Genomic DNA, 18,873 nt, shown 5'->3' on the forward strand with positions numbered 1-18,873 from the left:
GGAGCAGCTGGAGAATGTACTGTGAGCCCATAGAAGTGGGATGCTGATGTTTAGCTGCCTGCTCCCTTTGTAAGACCCAGACCTTTTTTGGCATCAGAGGTGCTGCAAAGGTGAAGGCCATCAAATCTGCACAAAGGGCCCCCAGGTGAATTTGAATCAAAAGGTCCAATGGCGGGTCAATGCTGCTGGGAAACAAGTCAGGGCCTGATTAATCCTGGCTGGGTCACCTTAGCAAGGGGAGACCAGAAACCCCCGATGATCTCAGGATAGAACAGCAATGTGTCCCACCACATCTATGAATGCATCTAGAAACCATCACAGCTGGACCTCAAATTCTGAAGACACAAATTTCCATTATACTGTGTTCAATAAGCCTGTCCATTTAAAGTTTACATTTGCAAGCATAAATGAGAAGAACTGATCAGCTTCTGTTGCTACAATTTTTTTATATTTTTTCTTCAGGGTCAATATGGATTTGTGTTTTCTTAAACCTTTTCGAGCTCCACCTTCAGTCTTATATCACCTACCAAACCAAACAAACTGAAATAAAACTGAACTGCCTTAAAAAGAAATGCAAATTTCTTTAAACTGTAATACAATATTTTCTGGGTCCTACTGCTCTTTTGCACACCATTTATGCCAGGAGATGCCAGACAAGCTGTCAGGCAGGCACTGCTTTGAGGTGCCAATGTGACGGGGGTGTGGGGGGTACAATCTGTCAGCCCAGCCTGTGCCCCCTGCACCCTCTCGGTCAGGGTTGAGCACAGAAACCTGCTTCTCTCTCTGCCCACCAGAATCCTCGTGACAACAGGCCCAGACCTTATTAAGGCTCAAGGTTAGCAGGAGGTTATCTACTCTGACAGCCTGCTCAAAGCCTAGAAGACAACCAAAGGGAGGGAGGAAGCACAAAGTCTTGAGTGTATAAGCAGGTGAGGAGGAGAAGGAGCTGAAGCACAGAGGATGCCTTTGATATGGTGATTGATGTATCCATGATCTCTATCGCACCACAAGAAGGTGCAGAAGGTCACTTATTTATATGTAAACCATATGGTGGAGCAGGGCTGTGCACTTGACGTTCCACACTAATCTTTAGCAATTCTGAAAAGATTATAAAAATTAAATAACCATTTTCTCTTTAGCAATGGTACTCTCATTCAGACCTTTGTAGAGAGGAGTGAGTGGCTCTAAAGGAATTAGGTAAGACCAACATGATGGAAATACAGACTTTGGTCAGCAAGACTAGTGAAATCAATTCAGCTGTTAACAAACACTTCAGTTTCAGATTATTCTTTAAAGTTTTACAAACACACAATATTTAAAATATCAATTTATTGTGTTAAATGATCATGATCAATATTAGAGCAGAATATCTTGAAAAAGAAATAAAGAATGAAAAATAACTAAGAACAAACAGCTACACAGCTAAACGAATGAACAAAGGGAGGGATGACACACACACACACACACACAAAATCAGAAGTGATCAACAGAGAGCCACTTTGCTCAAATCAGTCATCGACATAGGGGACGCAGCGCTGATGACCGCCACTTCACACTGGATGTGCCAAATAAAAAAATATGAAACAAAACAAAAAGAGTATTTAACCATCTATAATCCTCATGACTGTGATGAAAAGAGAATGGGGGAGAGAGAAAAAAAATGGGGAGGTGTACAAATATCAACAGAAGGAGAACAGAGTTTCCATGGTTACAAGCAGCCCACAGCTAGATGACGTGATAAGGAGACAGTGAGAATGAGGGCAGGGTAAGTAACGTGGACAGCGAGGCCAGAGAGAAGTGAGGAACAAGAACAATAGATGGCCTGAAAGTCTGCATTGCAAGTCCCTGCTTCAGTGAGATCAAAAGGCGATCTCCGTGATGACATCAGGGGATGAAATACGAGATTAATCACTCACAAACTATTCAGAAACTCCCACACCAGCATCTGCTTACAAGTGTTAGCAATCTAGCGTCATTAAGCAAAAGCCTACGCAAGCCTCACGTGGGTTACAATACTGGCATCCTTCATCAGACCTCTACGCTTTCTTGGGCGCTACAAACGCTTGATGGTGCCAGAAGAAAAGCCAGTGATGCAGAGAGAAAAACAGGGATGAGAGGAGGAAGAGATGCATGACCTCATCCGTCTCAGAAGAGAGGGAGTCAGGCATCCAGCTCATCTGCCAGTGACATCACTTCCTCGCAGTTCCCACTCCACTTTCACTTCCTTTTAGAAATGAGAAGCATGAACACAGCTTCCCCTGAAGCTAAACAAATCAAACAAATAAAGCAGATTATTCAATTACCCAATATTTATTGCTCTCATTTAATATTTTTATTAAAGATTTATAACACCGCTGTCAACATACTAACTGAATAATACTGCGCAGAAAGAATGTCGCTCAGGTTTTAAGTGAAAAATGCTGGTCTATGAGCCCGACGCCAACTTCACCATGCAGTACGCTGGACGTTAGCAGGACAGCCAAAACAATAACAAACCAACAGGAAAGAAAGAGCAGTTTGGGGGTATTTCCCAGCTCCTCTAGGCAAACAACTTTTCTTTGTTTGCTAGCTTTTCACTTGACTGCAAACAGTAGTCAAATTACACAACATGACTAAAGTCTCCTCACTTGTTTACCTTCACTTGAGACATTATATCCGATACAAGGTACAAGGATGTTGGTAAAGTGCAATGCTGGTTGGGAAGCTTTTATTATACCCATCGGCGCTACACATGATGTGAATGTGCAGGAAAAGGAGAAAGCAGTATGACTGTAAAGGACAGTCTGTACCAGCTTAACAACCCTCTCTTTAAACTGAGACCAGTGCAGAATTTGTGTGAGAAATGGCAAAACTCAAAAATTTCCATTGTATTCATCTTCGTCTTGTACATTCTTGATATATTTTGTCACACTTTATTTTACAGATATATATAGTGTGACATATTTCTCACACACACAGACACAAAAAGATTTCCGGGGACTTCCTCAGTCAGAGATGCAGCTTATTCATTTAACAATGCTACCAGATCAGAACTGGGGAAGAAAAGAAAAAAAAGAAAAAAAAAAAAAAGATGACTACATCCTGATTTTATGCTCAATTTCCTTAACAAAACTCCTTATAAAAAGATACACACCAGAGAGAGGAGAGTACCCCAGTCACAAACTCTTATGCTTTTTTTTTTTTTTCCCCCCACTCTCATATCACCATTTACAGGCACAATCAGAGGTCTGTTGTTAATTCGTGTTCCTGATTTTTCAGATCAGACTAATGTTCTTTAGATTATTAACTAGTTTAGAATGAAAAACTGAACGCAACACTCCATAAAGCACACTGTACATAAATGTGTGGCTGTCATTTAATTTATTGACATACCCAGTGATTACAGCAGAGCATAGAAATTAATCAGCCAACAAACACCCTCTTGTTAAGGCACAGATTAGAATACATTTAACCTACAATGCAGCACACACTACATAGCAGCTCCATTAGCTACAGCTGGCTGAACGGGATGTTGCCCCCCTGCTGTGTAACCACAGAAAATCCTCACAAAGGAATATTTCCATTTCTGTCTACGGGCCCCGTTGCATTTCAAGACTTCTGATAAATATTTAACAGACCACAGCTCAAGTCTACACTCTGAAAAGTATCTTAGCATATTCAAAATTCACTTTCCCCTGGATTTCATATTACAGTGTTATGTTCTTCAAAAGACAGCACAGCTCTTTGCTATGAGCATCTCAACTAATGCTGCATCTCAGCTGGACTAGAGATTTTCCTGGTATTCTGACTGCTACTAAAGGTGAAAGAGGCTGTGTCAGTGGTTGGTTTGTCTGATGATGATGATCACTGTGCAAACAGCAAAGACAGTGTTTGCATCACCACACAGCACTGCCCTTAGTGTTTATATTGAACAATAAGCCTGCTGGCAATTAGCAACATGAAGCAGAACTGCAACAGTGGCCTATTTGCCTTTAATATTAAAAGAGGTGATAACTTCTTAGTGAGAACTTTACCCCCCCAAAAAATAAAATACAAGATTGCATAACTTCCCAGCTAAATCTAGCTCTATGAAAACTGCTCTATTCCTCTCGACTTATAAAGAAGAGCTCTGGGCTTTGGTTGGCACCTTCAGGCAATCACCACCCTTGTTTTTCAGAAGCAGGGCTTTGTCTGTCATGGAAAGCTTTTCAGACCACCTAAGGGTTTTTGTGGAGTGTTTTAAACCAAGTAAACACAATAAGACATTTATCTATCAACATAAAAACAACAAGCACATATATAAATATAGAGCATTTAAAAACAAATTAATGGCTTCAACTTTAAAGAGGATAAAAAGGTCAAAAAAAAGAAGAGAAAACACTCCAATCGGGTGAACTCCCCCCTCTCCATGTCTGCAGTGAGCACATACCAATAACACTGACATGCAGATGCAAAGATAAACACCTTGCACATGAAGATGTATGCACATGCATGAAATGTGTTCCCAATATTGCTTTAGTTTATAATTTTCCATGTTGCCTTTAACATTTATATTGGATTCATACTAACTTGAACACTATATTAAAGATTGTTTGGCTACACCTCATTCTGTTCTGTAAAAGTCTATTTTTTCCTTCAACACACAGAAAGAGGAAACCATTTTAAAGAAAGGACCAGTGTTGGGAACACTGCTCTGTTGGGTGTGACTGTGCAGCAACAGCACAACATATATACGTCAAGGGAAACTCAGGATCAAACGCAGGTGAAAAAAAAGCTTGCAGCTTTGTTTCACAACTACGATGAAGATAGTAGCTGAAAAAACATGATTTAAAACAACAACAACAACAACTATTTACAATTTCTTTAAAATAATAGTCTATCCTCCCCAAACCTAAAATGGTAAGCCCCCAAAGGCAGAAATACCCCTTGATAGATTTCCATCTTTGTCATCACAAAGCCTCTGAGAAGGATGATGATCACAATGCAGTCAGTCTGAATGTGAAACAGGTAGTGGAATGTTTTTTGTGAACAACAGTGGGGATTATCATTTAAGCCATTAGAAAAATCCAAGGAGGAAAACCCCACAACACTGGAATTCAGAAAAGAAGGTTCTAACATCACTCTATATTTATTTATTTTTAAAGTAAATGTCAACTTTAGACATTGACTTTTCTTTGTGCGTTTCTGTAGGTGTGTAGAAGCAGATGGTGTTTAAGATCAAAAGCAGCGTGGGCCTGGAAACCAGGTGTCTATGTTAAAATAGGAAACAAAAGCAGGGGTTTTTTTCTATAATGGGTGTGGCATATACACATTTTCTGTCAAACAGTGATGATGGAGCTTTGTTGACTGAGCTGAAGCCAAAGTCAAACTTTCTTTAATCCAGTGAGGCTGTGCATAATTCATCCTTGGATAAACACAGAATAAAGCCAGACACGACATAGGCGACAGAGACACACATGGCACTTAGAGAGCCCTCCATTTAAATCTATGGGAGAATTCTGGTGGTAGAAAAAAATACCTTGGGGGTCAAACATAATTCAGCTTTCTAACACATTTTAATCAGACTGAAAAGTGATTTTATAGTTAAAACTTTTATGACTCTGTGACCATTGAAATTACAGTAAACCTAGATAATAACTGTGTTACATTCAGTCACCAGTGAAAAAAGAAAACTGCAAGACATCCTGTTTTCTAACTCATCCTGTCCTAGGGGTTAATATAAGAATATGTATTAGTATAGCAATTAATAAATTATCCAAATAGATGCAGATTCTATAAACTGACTAATTTATCAAATAACTGAAAAGCTCTGTAGTAGTATGGATGCTGTGAAAATCCATGATTCATCCGCAGTCTTGAGCCAAAAATCTGTCTTACTTAGGAATGTACCTTGGATTTGAATAATTATTATACTACTAATAAATATGATTCATTATCAAAATGTACTGAGAAAGGTCAGGCTGAAATGAAATACAAGTAATGAGGAAACCGGGGAGGGACTATAAAGAAAATTAATGCTGAATCTTGACAGTAAAAGTCTAGGTAAACTAAACCACTGGGAACTCAAATGAGCAGCCGATCGAGGTGTCAACCAACTGAAACGGTCTTAACTAGCTTTATTGATAAGAGATGGTCCACAAGACAGGGAGTGCTGTCATGCCAGCACAAAAATCTGATTGACACACCCCCATACAGGTGCGCCACGCTGTGTTCAGCTCCCTGAGCACCAAAAGAGAGGCTGGAGAACCTCCTGCTCACTACTACTACCACCATGGGGAAGGAAGAAGAAGAAGAAAAAAAAAAAAAAAAAAAAAAAAATCTGTCACACTCAACACTTATCTGCTAGCAAAATACAACTTCTTTGGACCCAACTTGGGCAGAATAAATGCAATCAGTTCAATTAATGAAAAAGGAAGGACCTTTGACTTATAAGTCACAAATCTGTACAGTAACACTTAAAATTGACGAAAAGTGCAAAGGCTAACTGATTTAAGCGACACGCAATCAATCTGAACCTCTCATTTTGCTTGCACAGCTATGTTTAAATATGCACCCTCTCTAAATTATTCGTAGCCATGTGATGTTGCCCATTGGTTTGCGAGGCTCCATCTTGAAACGCATACTGTGCATTTTGACTGTCACCAAACCAGACATGACAAGCACAGTGGTGGATATCAGAAGGTAAAAAGGTAACCTGCCGCAAACCCTATCACCTTACCTGCCTAGTAAATTAGTTGCCAAGCAGGAATGTTTCTGGAAACTAAATTACTCATCAATTAAACAACAGGGTACAGATCAGACTGACTAATTAAAAAGTGACAATACACTGAAACTTTGGTGCCAACTAGCAAGGGCAGCAATATCTACTGGACTAGTCACGCACATCTCTAACCCTGCAATGATTTAGGCCTGATTTAGACTTCAGCAGGGAATCTTTGAAAGGCCTATGACATCACCTACATAACTGGCTGATGTCATTGCTTGTGTTGGTGCATTATGTGTTAATTACCGTCAGTTATATACTTATCGGAAATTTTAAAATATATATCGTGATAAATATTTTTGGCCATATTGCCCTGTCCTATGCACAAGTAGAATGGAAAATCGCTGTATAAGAACCAGTCCATTTACCAAAGTCTACAAAATAAAGAGCAGGTTTTATCAAAAAGTTTTACTCTCAAATGAGCCATTTTTAAAAATCACTACAACAGCGGATCATTTTAAAAGCTTTCCATAATCTAACAAAGCAATGTGCTTTCATAATTCCTTGTCTTTGTTATGGAAAAGCAGCAGACTTGCTGCTGCTTTGGCAGGGTTTTCGAAACAAGATCCCTAAACCTGGTCTCTCATAACCATTACCCACTTTAAAATAATCCCAATTTGGACTAACAGTGAACATTTACATTATATCCAAACATCCAAACTACTATATATTTTTTTGTCCGTGGTTCAGCTTTTCAAAGTGAAGCCAAAACACAAGCAGGAGTCATTGGATAACTGAGTTCATTTGAATGAGTGTGAACACTGGGACTTAGAGGACTAGTATCTTGGCAGGTAAACATGATCTAAGTCCTGTTAATGATCAAACTGAGCCACGGTGAACTCTTTATACCACAGCTCTGACTGCCTGTGGCATTTATCTCCATATCTTTGAATTTCCGTTTAATCTGTTATGTCACCACATTTATAGACAAGGGCATGGTGGAAAAAGAACAAAAAATAAAATCACATGCACCATCTTGTTGCCCAAGACATGGAGTTGGTTTTTTTTTTAAAATAAAGAAAATAGAGTTCAAAAGCAAAAGGCCCATTTGCACACAAGTGCCTCTGAGATCTTTCAGGGGAGCAGATAGTTTGTGTTCTGTATCTATTTTTGCTACACGCTGCTGGGGATAAGTCTCCTGACCCTGGAAAGGAACACAAACGGGCTTTTCAGTGGCAGCAAAAAAAAAAAAAAAGGGGAAAAAAAGAAAAGACAGGAAAAAAAAAAGTTGTTGTGAAGATGCTGCGCAATCATGGCATCTGACTATGGTGCTGACAAAGATTATTCCTCTTAAAAAAAGAGGAATAAAGTGCAAAAATATTTCTTCCAATAACAGACAGTAAAGCTGCGCAGCTTTTACTGCCCCCCAGTCGATTGGTTACTTTTAACACTTGAAGCGTGAAAAAGAGGGAAGAAGATGCTTGAATGCTATGGGAACTTAATTTATTGGGTTGGTGCCTAATGCTAAACAGGGCTGTGGCAAAGAAAGGAGGGGGCCAATGAAAAATTAGTGTGAAGAGCAGACAATCAGCCGGTCACTGTTCCCATTACTGCCTTGGTTGGATTCAAAACGGGCCATTTGGTTTCCAAGCAGACTTTGCAAAATGAGAAAGTCAGTTGGGAAATGACATCTTAAGGGCACTGCATGCCTGCATCAGTGAGAGCACTATCTGAGCCAAGCAACATCACTAACAAATGTGATTCGTTGATGCTTGAATGTGACTCAGGGGGTCCCTCAACAGTTTCCTGTATACCACTGGGGGTAGAGACTTGTGCAACAGAGAGAAAGGAAAAAAAAAGAAAGAGGGTTTTTGTTTTGTTTTGGGGGGGGGGGGGGGTGTCCTGGCAGCTTAATTTGAATAGCAAATAGCACGAAAGATTAGCATTCCAATGGAGCTCTCCATACCAACAGACCCCTCCCACAGAGAAAGACTGAGGAATGCTGAGAGCCTTGTCACGTGCAGTGATGCATTTTTCAATGACAGTGCAAGATGGCGGTTAAAAAACAAAGCAAAAAAACAAACCCAAAAAGACAAAAACAAAACAAACAAAACAAAACAAACAGACAAGCAAAATAAACTAGGCCATCAACAAGGTCTTCACCTTATTGAAAGACAAAGGAAAATCTGTCATGTGGCTCTAACATAGTAATTAGATCAGCAAAGATGTAACCTGGGAGCCAGAACTAGCCTGCCAAAGGGTCCCGTTTGGCCTAGTGTTTCTGGTAGGCCCTACAATTTATGATTTTTATAAAATCTTGGTTATGGCTGAGGGGAAATTTTCAGAATGTGCCCATTTACTCTTTAAGAGAAAAATATTGAGTGGATGGTGTTCTATCATATATTATTTTACAATGGGTTTTATCACCTGGCGAAATAACGCAAGTTAGACACTCCTGACTTGCACAGATATGGATATTTTTTCCACAACTAAAGCTCAGAAAGATGATCTCAACTCCTGCTCATGACCTTCTATCTCACACTGAGATGCCTTAACATTTTATCCCTGCCTGAGGTGCTAATTACCAAGCCCACAGACTGCAGCTCCTCTCACTTTTCCCATCTCCCTATATTCTACTCAGCACATGAGCAGACATGTCTTTGTCTGTGTGCCACATCGCTGCCAATGATGCTATGTTGGGCACATGATTTCTCTGTGGAATCACTACTCACAGTGAGCAGAACACAAACATACAAACTCTTTGGATCTCCGTGTATGTACTGTGGGCCAAAGGTGGCAGTCTAAGCTTTTCTAAGGTCACATCAGGCAGGGGTAGGCAGCAGAGGTGGTCGATCAATAAATTTGTGCTTCAGGCCTCAGGGGAGCTTAGAAACCTTTAACCAGTTATTGATTAATCTTGACAGGTTACCAAGGGGAAAAACATTTACTAAATTTAACCATTTAAACTGAATCCTGTAGTCAATACACATCCTTCCCTGGAAGTAAACAGTCTACAACCACAACAAAGGACATTTGTCTCAGGCTTTTTTGTTTTTTAACAATTTTAAAAATATCAGTGTCTTTTGCTTTGGGACAGGTGAACGAACAAAGCTCAAATGTAGCCAGCTCACACCAACAACATTTGTCGGGGTATTTGGCATTATAACTTGCACTCATGTGATTAGGTATCAGAATAACGGGCTGCCATAACCCCTTTGCTAAATGCATTCACGGCACAGAAATATGAGCAGGTTGTGGTCGTATTGGGCAGCTGTTCAAGATTGCAGACTACAAAGCAATTTCAGCATACCCGGGATATCTTTTTCTTATCTGGCTTCTGCATGAGCTTGTTAGGTCTGCAGTGCAAGTTACCAATGGAAATGGTAACCTGCCCTGAAAATCCTAAGCACCAAATCCTGCTCCGTAGTAAGAGCCACCTGAGTATGAAACACGTCTGATCACATGATGGCAACAAACAAACCACAGCGCGAAAATCCGTAAGTTTCAAATCTGAAAGGTGTGCTGGAAACTTACAGTTCATCTCTTTGACGTTGTGACAGCACCATCGTGACGGGGCAGTGTGGGCAGAGCCGGATTTTTTTTTAAAAGAAAAAAAAAAAAGAAGGTGATTCCTGTGCAGCTGCTGCGCTCTCCTCGGTCAGGAGATGAGCTGTGCTGATCCAAGCAACACAGATTGGGTCAGGTGGTGTACTCCAATGACAGGTTAGTTTTGTCCAGACAAAGACTCAGATTAAGAGAAGAGGGTCACAGGAATCTGCCCCCCGAAAGCTGGCTGACTCCGGGGAGAAGAAATGGAGAGCCTGCAGACCAGTCACCAGCTGAGTGTATGCAGCATCTGCAGGGGAGAGAAAAAGAGAAAGTCAGCATTAGGTATGCATGACAGATAACATGTAGAGTGTGCTGCACCAGTTTAGCAAAGACACTGTCAACGATGATGGAAAAAACTGAACAATATAGCAATAAATCATTCCATAAACTGCTCATTCATTCAATTTTTTTTTTTAATTTGTTTACTTTTAAATATTTTCATCCACTCCTGCAATCTGTCTGTACAGTCTGTCATGACACAACTCTGGTCTGCTCTTGAAGCAAATGCTGTTCACATACAAGAGCTGACCCACATTCTCCTCCCAGGTTGCCAACAGAAAAGAAAAACAGGACATGGCAGAGCGAGTATGAGTAACGGCTGTGCTCAAACTCCCCTGTCCCCATCATCTCGTTATGATACCACCTCAGGAGGTGACTTGGCTGATGGCACACTTTAAAAAAAAAAAAAAAACCATCCATCAGTGGTAGTGGAAAAAATAAATTTATTGTCAGGGTTAGAGTATTTATTTGAGGAATAATAACTGTCAATGAAATGTTAAGAATGTCACGATGAAGCATATTTCTATACTGCATCATTGTCTTGAAAAAGCACTTAACAAACCAGGTACCCAACAGAGTAAGCCTCTTAATCTACTGGGACTAGCCTTAGTAAATCTCTGCCAGAGCACTAAACAAAAGGTACAAACTAAGCCAAATTACTTCAACACCTGCAAAAAGCTGACAAAATGACAGCAAGGCAGACTTCCAGGCACAGGAAACAATGTAAAGTAGACATGAGATTTGCTGCCTGGGAAACAGGCAGTAAAAGAAACCGTTATTTGGCTACAGCAGAGATGAGGAGTAGAAACACCCCAGGAAGCTGCAATGAAGAAAAACTCACATTGCTGATTTTAGATGCAGGAGTGGCACTACCACAAGGAAAAGAGTCCTCCTATGCACTGTGTTTTTGTTTGTAGAAAAAAGGAGAAAAGATAAATCATTCTGGTTGGTCAGGTGCAGGACTGACCAACCTGTTAAAGTACTACTTTGTATTGCTTGCTTATTCTTTTATACATATTCATATGTTGTGGAGAAACTGATTAACAGTACACAGCCTAAAGTGACCAGCAGCTAACCTCTGGACCTTGATGTCACCACCTGACAGCAGTCCAAATGTCTGCTTACCCCTGACTGTGTGTGCCTTACGGCGTGCTGGCTGCTGCCCAAAAACTCTATCAGAGCGCAGCAAAAATATTCTAACGAGCAGGCACTGAAGCTAAAAATGTCTCCCTCACGCCCTCCATATAAAAAAAAAAAACTACCACACAAAAAAGGCACCAAATACATCAACCTTCATAACTGCCATTGTGTGTGAAAATCAGGTCATCTGCCACATATCGATACGTCTCTCTGCACTGCTGGCAGCTGTCATCGCTGTGTGTATCCATTAACATGTAGGACTCCCTTCTCTGAAAAACTCATTTGCGGCTTCAGCATCGAGCAAAAATGTTTGCACAATAGCACAATCAGGCTAATTGGCTCAGCACAAAATGTTGTGCCTCGATGGAAAGGGAGGGGTATGAGTCGCAGCCAGGGGTGCATCTATAAATCTGCTCAAAGGCAGTCAATAATGGTAATGCGTCTTCCTCCCAGTGATTCTCTTGTCTTTGTGCAGGACCAGGAACTGTACAATGACAGAGCCCTTTACATTAATGATGCTGACTGGGAGATGTGTTCAATTTGCTTTCGAGTCCCAACAGATTATCTGGTGTTAGGCGACCAATTCATACATACTAAATGAACACTGAACAACATACTCTGCATCTTTTGTGGTTAAGAATGCAACAACAGGAGTCAAATGTAAAGAATCCTTCCCAATCAGGGTTTTTACTCATTAATAAAAATAAATAAAATATTGGGGGCCCTCCAGTTATTCTAGCCAGCTACATTCATTAGCTCAGACACAAATTGGTACTAAAGTAATGGACTAAAACAAAATACTAAAATTCACTCACCATAAGTAAAATGCAAACTTCCAGAACAGTCTTTATCACACCTCAGACCATAAAAATAATTCAGATAATCCATTAAAATGCTCCAAAAGTCTCCTAACTATCTTGATAGATGAGTTACAGTAAAAATGACCCCACTCAGAGTTATCAAGGGTAAACTGTCAACAGAGGACAAACTCATTTTTTGAACCAGGCTGCAAAAATGCTCTTTAAAGCTGTTAAGTTGTGCGTTTTAACATGTGAGTGTATGGGAGCTTAACTCTCTTTTGGAGACAGCTTCAAGTGGCCATTAGAAGCATTGCAGTTTATTGCACTTTGCTTCTGCTTCATTTTTCAGCTCCAGAGTTTGCCTCTTGGCTGTTACCTTTGAGACCTCTCAAACAAACATTTGCCCACAAGCTGCATTTAAGCATTTAACCCAAGGCTGGCATCTACACATTAAAAAAAACAAGTGTGCCAACTGACTGATAATTTGAATTCAAACAATTAAAATGTGCAACAACTGTTTAAACAAACAAACAAACAAAAAAAAACACACCTGAGGAAAAATGTCAACAAAAAAAGGAGAACAAAAAGACTCAAAGAAAACAACGTAGACAACGCATCTCCAAACTAATTAGATATCTAGTCCAGACACGTCACCATAACACTACGACTTAACCTTATGCCGCCTGCCAAATATTACAGATGAGGTATGCACAAAATTTTTGACTACCCATCCCATGGTGTCTGAACAAAGGAATAAGCTGCTATGGAACGCAGAGAGGAGAAACAAAAATACCACAGTCTAAAGTGACGTCTAAATCCACATGTGAATTAGTGTTCCAGTAACTTGTCACAAAACATTGCAGCAATGCTGACAATGCTGACGGTCGCGAACCCACTGCCACATCAGATTCACAGCTCTCTGGTTGTGACGTTATGTCAACACCCACCCCCCACCCGCCGCTTTTTTAAATGTATTCTTTCAACAACAACAAAAAGAAGAAAAAAAAGAGGAGAAACAAAAATACCACAGCCGTTTTTTTTTTTTGTTTTTTTTTTTAAGGCACACATCTCAAACAGCTGGAATGTGGAGCACCATCATTTACTCTTACAGACTCCACGTCACATGCCCTGGGAACAACATCACAGACTGCATTTTTCCATAACAAAAAGAACTATTATCAATAATGTGAAATAATGAAGTGTTAAAATACAGCAGAAACAGTCAAGTTTGGCTGGAGAAGGCTGGCAAAGCTTGATCATACAAGAGCACAGACCAAACATAAAAAATCCAGGTCAACACCTGGGGGACAAAAGTCACTGAATCACAGAAGGGGAATGGCTACCAGGCTAAACTACTTTACCAAAGAGGAGGTACACCTATGCATAAGAGTCTTTTGAACAGGTCTGTGATTTTACATCTCATAACCATGCAAACTGAATCAAAAACAACACAGTCACATGACCTGAACACTTACATGCTGACACATTTAGCTACTGAAGCAGATATAATATGATGTTTTCAAGACTTTGGTTTCAACAGAGCAATAAACATAATATATTTAACAGCTAATGTGCACATATTAGAGGCTTATGACACAGGCAGTAATTTAGATGTCGACACACTTTGGCTAATTTAACATACAAAGTGATAAAATTACTAAATACGCTGTGGAGATGACTGCTTCCTGACAAGACTAAATAGAGGTTTTTCAAAATCAGATAACTAAAGAAATCTCAAGCTTGATCACACACAATGGAAATATCCTCTCCACTTTAATAACACTCAAAGGCTATGTTTCTGTGAATGGCTGTTCTTGATAAATCACTCAGGCAGAGACCATCTAAAGACCTTTACAACTAACTGATGTTAACTGGGGGAACGTCTGGCTCGGCTCCCAACGTGCAGCCACTACAACCCACGAGGTGCTTGTCTTAGTTAACTGGGTTGGTAGCAGTCACTTAAACTTATTAAATTATATGGGTAGTAAGATAGCATAGTTCTCCTGAGATTAATAGAGGAGATTTCATTAGGAGAAGCATGATCTCTACAGATGGCCTCAAATGCATGACTACAAAAATATTTAAGTAGTGCTCAAGACAGATAAAAACCTACTCCTTGCTCTCAAACAGCTGTTTTACCTTCTGGAAGAGCACACACACACCCCAACATCCACACCCACAGAATGGGATAGACACTGAACAGAGAGGAAGCTGTAAAGGACAACAGATCAATGTTACACCAATAAGACGCTGAACATGCAGGCGAGAGCAACACCATTGAGGCAGGTTAGCCTGCTACATTTATACAACAGCAAAGAAGTTTGTTATAAACCATGTATGAATCCCTCCAGGCCATTCACCTCACACCAACAAGCTACTGGCTGAAATTATTAAGACTATAAATATAGACCAGAGGTTAATTCTCCAAGCAACTATGGTGACTATCACACAAATGGAGGATTGCTATCAAAGCATCAGCCTCTACAACTCATTTACAGTCTCACTACAACATAAATACTTTCTGTAAAGTATAGCAGAATATCTGGCAACGTGTGAAAACAGTCATTTGTAGGATGACTGACAGTTGTTATTGGCAGATTGGGTAATGACCAGTCAGCTTAGCAGTGGGCAAGCTGTCTGGAAAGTGAACCTCTGTGCTACTGTAAGCCATCCACTATAGCAAAGGCAAATAGCCTCTCTCTCTGTCTCTCCCTGCCTCAATACTCTCTGCTGACAGAAAAAACACACACACACACACACACACACACACACACAAAAAAAACAGGGCACATTTTGCTCCTTTCTTGCAAAAATCTTCACATTTTACACAACTATTAGATGACAGCCCCATAACATCAGTGACTCTTTGCAGTTTTGCTGATGGACTAAAAACAATTTCTAAAGCTTCCAATTGCAGTGAAACACAATTGGAGCTGCTGCGTTTCCAGTGCTGACAGTACTGAATGGGGCCTGGCTACAGAGATGCACTTATTCAAATCAACTGCTGATAAAAACTCAGCACAGACAGAGAAAAAAAGCGCTGTCAAGTAAAAACCAGCTCAGCACACTGTATATTTTATACAAATACAAAGCTGCTGTTCTTAAACTAAAAGTTGAACTTTGAACTATTTTGACATCATGGACAGTCTGTATATCTAGCTTTTCTGACATTGAAAGAAAACTGCATAAATTATTACTAAACTTCGTGTTGACTGCGCAGATTCAAAAACAGATCAAGCAAAGAGCAGGCCAACTTTCACCCACAACAAGACCAAAGAAATTTGCAGCATTTTGGCATCATTTGTTTAAGAGATAAGTGTGTGCATATCATAATAGTATTACACGTGACAGGTCCCAACAACCGCTACATTCAAAAATGGCATTGCTCCTCAAAATGGCTGCATTTTAGAGTCCTTTTAAGTCTGTCACAACCTACAACACAATCGCAAACACCTGCATGGAGTGTAAGACGAGTTGAATGCCGTTTTCTAAAATAAACAATATAATCAACATCCCACATGATCAGCTGCAGGACACTTACCAGGCGTGGCTGATCCTTAATGGTTTATCCGATCTGAAAACAAGGTTCACGCAAAGCAGGGACAACGTACATTCCCCCATGAGACTGCCAGAGCAAAGACTAGCATTCATCCCCGTTTTCACTTGACTGTGAATTCATACAACGAGACACACATGCAAACACGTCGCCTCCTCCTGCGTGCTCCACCCTGATTTTCAAACACCGTGCCAACAACATACAGCGTGAAGCAGCCCACGAGTGTGACAGCAATGATGGGAGCTGCCTCAGCCGAGCATCCATCAATCCATCCATCCATCCATCCAGCAGCATGACAGCGACCAGAGAAGGGAGGTAACGCACCCGGTGACAGGTCACGGGAGCAACCGGGCTGACTGATGTCGAAACACAATAATATCTGCACAATAAACCACACGACGCCTGAACGTCACTCACAACCGCTTCCAAATGCTAACGCCGGGGCTGCGCCGCCGGTTAACGACAACAGGGCGACCAGGTGTTTAAACGAGACACAGGCCTAACATTTCCAAGGATAACCCTCTACTTGGAAATACATTCAAGCATGCTGCAGAGGTTAAGAGACTAGGTTGACAGACACAGTTTCTGCACTTCTAACTATGCTAATTACTTATTACTAACTTAAGTGGGACGCCATAAGCAGCACAGTTGGCACTAACATATCTCATCACTAAAACCTTCTCCAAACTTACTCTACATCGGCTTACCTGACCACAACGCCAGACGTTATCTTTATCTTACTCCAGGTTATCTTCAGCTAAAGTTAACGTTAGCCAAGTTAGCTCCAGAAAGTTAGCTCGCTCATTTAACTTCAATCAAAACCACACTTTGTATTCCAGCTCAAGTATCTACATTTAACTAAAACAACAAATAATAACGGCTTAAATGACAGCCAGTGTTCAAATGCTGTTTGTCGGCACACAAGGACAAACTCCCACTGACAGGGTACCTGCTGCTCCAGTCCAGAGCGGCCTATCCGCCATTTTGAGGCACAGAAAGGAGGTGCACGGACTGCAGCCACATCGTCATTTTCCCCACCTAACGACGGATTCCTTCGACCGTCGCCGGCTTCATAAATGAAAACTGCTCGGACTCACCCTATTGTTCCTGGCCGTGAGTATCCTCAGACGTCTCCGACAGCAACACGACCCGGCAGGGCGTGAAATTTCCGCTCCCAAAACCTGGCCTTATGATGTGGAGGTAAACTGTGGCCGTCTTGTCTCCTGTCGGCTCCGCTCGCTTGTTTTTTTTTTTCGTACACTACCGCATTCGACTTCGGCCGGGTACGCGCACGGAATTCGCGTTCACGCCATCACAGGAGCGCGCGCGCCCTTGGTGGTTATTTTATTTGCCTGTTAACTCTTAGATTGCGACTCCTCTTAAGTATGTTTTAAATAGAGGAAATTGTCCTAGATGTCATGAGTAATTTAGAGACTTACTAAACTCACAGAAGTGCACTTTTTTTTATTTAGTGCTTTAATTATTTTTTGTACTTTACACGCCAATTCTAGGACATTTCTCAGGTAAATTACCCCCATCAGTTATGACAGCTTTATAAATAATCTTTTTACATATGAAACTTGATGAGCATGAAAATATGTACAATGTTTAAACTGTACTTTGACTGACAGCAGCTGCTGAAATTAGATTTTTTTTCCCCTTTTGGTGTTGTTACTAGTTCCTCTTTTGTACCAGCTGAGACAGATCTCTGTCAGTTATTTACAAATAGACTGATACCGATCAAGAGCTGATACTGATGTTCCTCAGATACAGTCATGTAAAAGAAAGGGGTTTTTTTTTCCACAGGACCATACATGCAGTTCTGTCAAAGCCAAGTATTGAGTATTCCTTTCATATGAACGGGGGTAAGTAGTAGCCAGATGCTGCTAATCAAATGCACTTGATTAACTGATCATCACCAAGTGTGAGCATCTCTATAAAGGAATACGTATTGGTAGTGTTTTAACACAATGCCAAAATCTTCTCAGTAGTGGAGGTCCCAGCAAATTCACTCCAAAGTTAGACCTTAGAGCCTTCAAAGAAAAATCAAGAACCCAAGAGCTACAGCCCAGACTCTATGGGCCTCAATTCTACAGTTCACAAGTTAAATGTTAAAGTTCATACAGTTCGTGCATAATTAAGAAAAGACTGAACAAGTGTGTGTTGTGCTGCCAGAAGAAAGAGACTTATTTCTAAAAAGAACATGGCAACATGCCTTAATTTTGCAAAGTTGCATCTGAACACCCACAAGACTTTGGGAACAACGCCCTTTGGACAGACAAGACAAACACAACTTAGCACAAACATCTCATATGAGTTTAACAAGCATGCCGATGGTGGTTTGATGACTTGGGCTTTGTTCAGAGCTACAGGACCTGGGCACCTTGCAGTTACCGAATTGGCCGTGAGGTTCTCTGTATACTTAAGTAGTCTGTAGAGTCAAATGTGAGACCATCTGTATGACAGCGGAAGATTCACTTGATGTCATGCAACAGGAGAAAAGAATCAAGGTGTTGCAATGATCTAGTCAAGACCTCAACCTGATTGAAATACTGGGGTGAGCCCATGAAAGAGCTGTGTATACATTAATGATCACAAATGTCAATTTGTGCAACTTTGTAAAGAAGAGTGGGACAAAATTCCTCACAGTGATGAGACTGACAAGCGACTGAATCATTAGGTGTACTTAGTGTTTCCATGGGACTGCATCGAGTCCTTGAAAACTTTTTCACATCTGCACTGGCTACTTGTTATAAAACCAATTAAAAACATATAAGAAGTTGATAAAAAATCCGAACAGATCTTTC

The 18,873-nt window shown here is 40.6% G+C and overlaps 1 protein-coding gene across 2 annotated transcripts in view; it reads right to left on the reverse strand.

Moving 5' to 3' along the window:
• LOC116315275 (lissencephaly-1 homolog) overlaps nt 1–17,346 on the reverse strand; it is a 41,637-nt gene extending 24,291 nt beyond the window's left edge. Inside the window, exons 1-2 of one of the 2 annotated variants that reach the window (XM_031733567.2) lie at nt 17,164–17,346; nt 10,217–10,538 (exon numbers count right to left, since the gene is read on the reverse strand). In XM_031733567.2, the coding sequence (XP_031589427.1) occupies nt 10,217–10,248 (32 nt within the window). In that variant the 5' untranslated portion in view covers nt 10,249–10,538; nt 17,164–17,346. Of the gene's footprint in view, nt 1–10,216; nt 10,539–16,051; nt 16,153–17,163 lie in introns of those variants that run through there. The other variant, XM_039622856.1, reaches the window with a different exon arrangement.
• Between the last annotated feature and the right edge of the window lie 1,527 nt (nt 17,347–18,873).

The sequence above is a fragment of the Oreochromis aureus genome, linkage group 14, assembly GCF_013358895.1.
Source record: "Oreochromis aureus strain Israel breed Guangdong linkage group 14, ZZ_aureus, whole genome shotgun sequence".
In the NCBI taxonomy this organism is placed as follows: domain Eukaryota; kingdom Metazoa; phylum Chordata; class Actinopteri; order Cichliformes; family Cichlidae; genus Oreochromis; species Oreochromis aureus.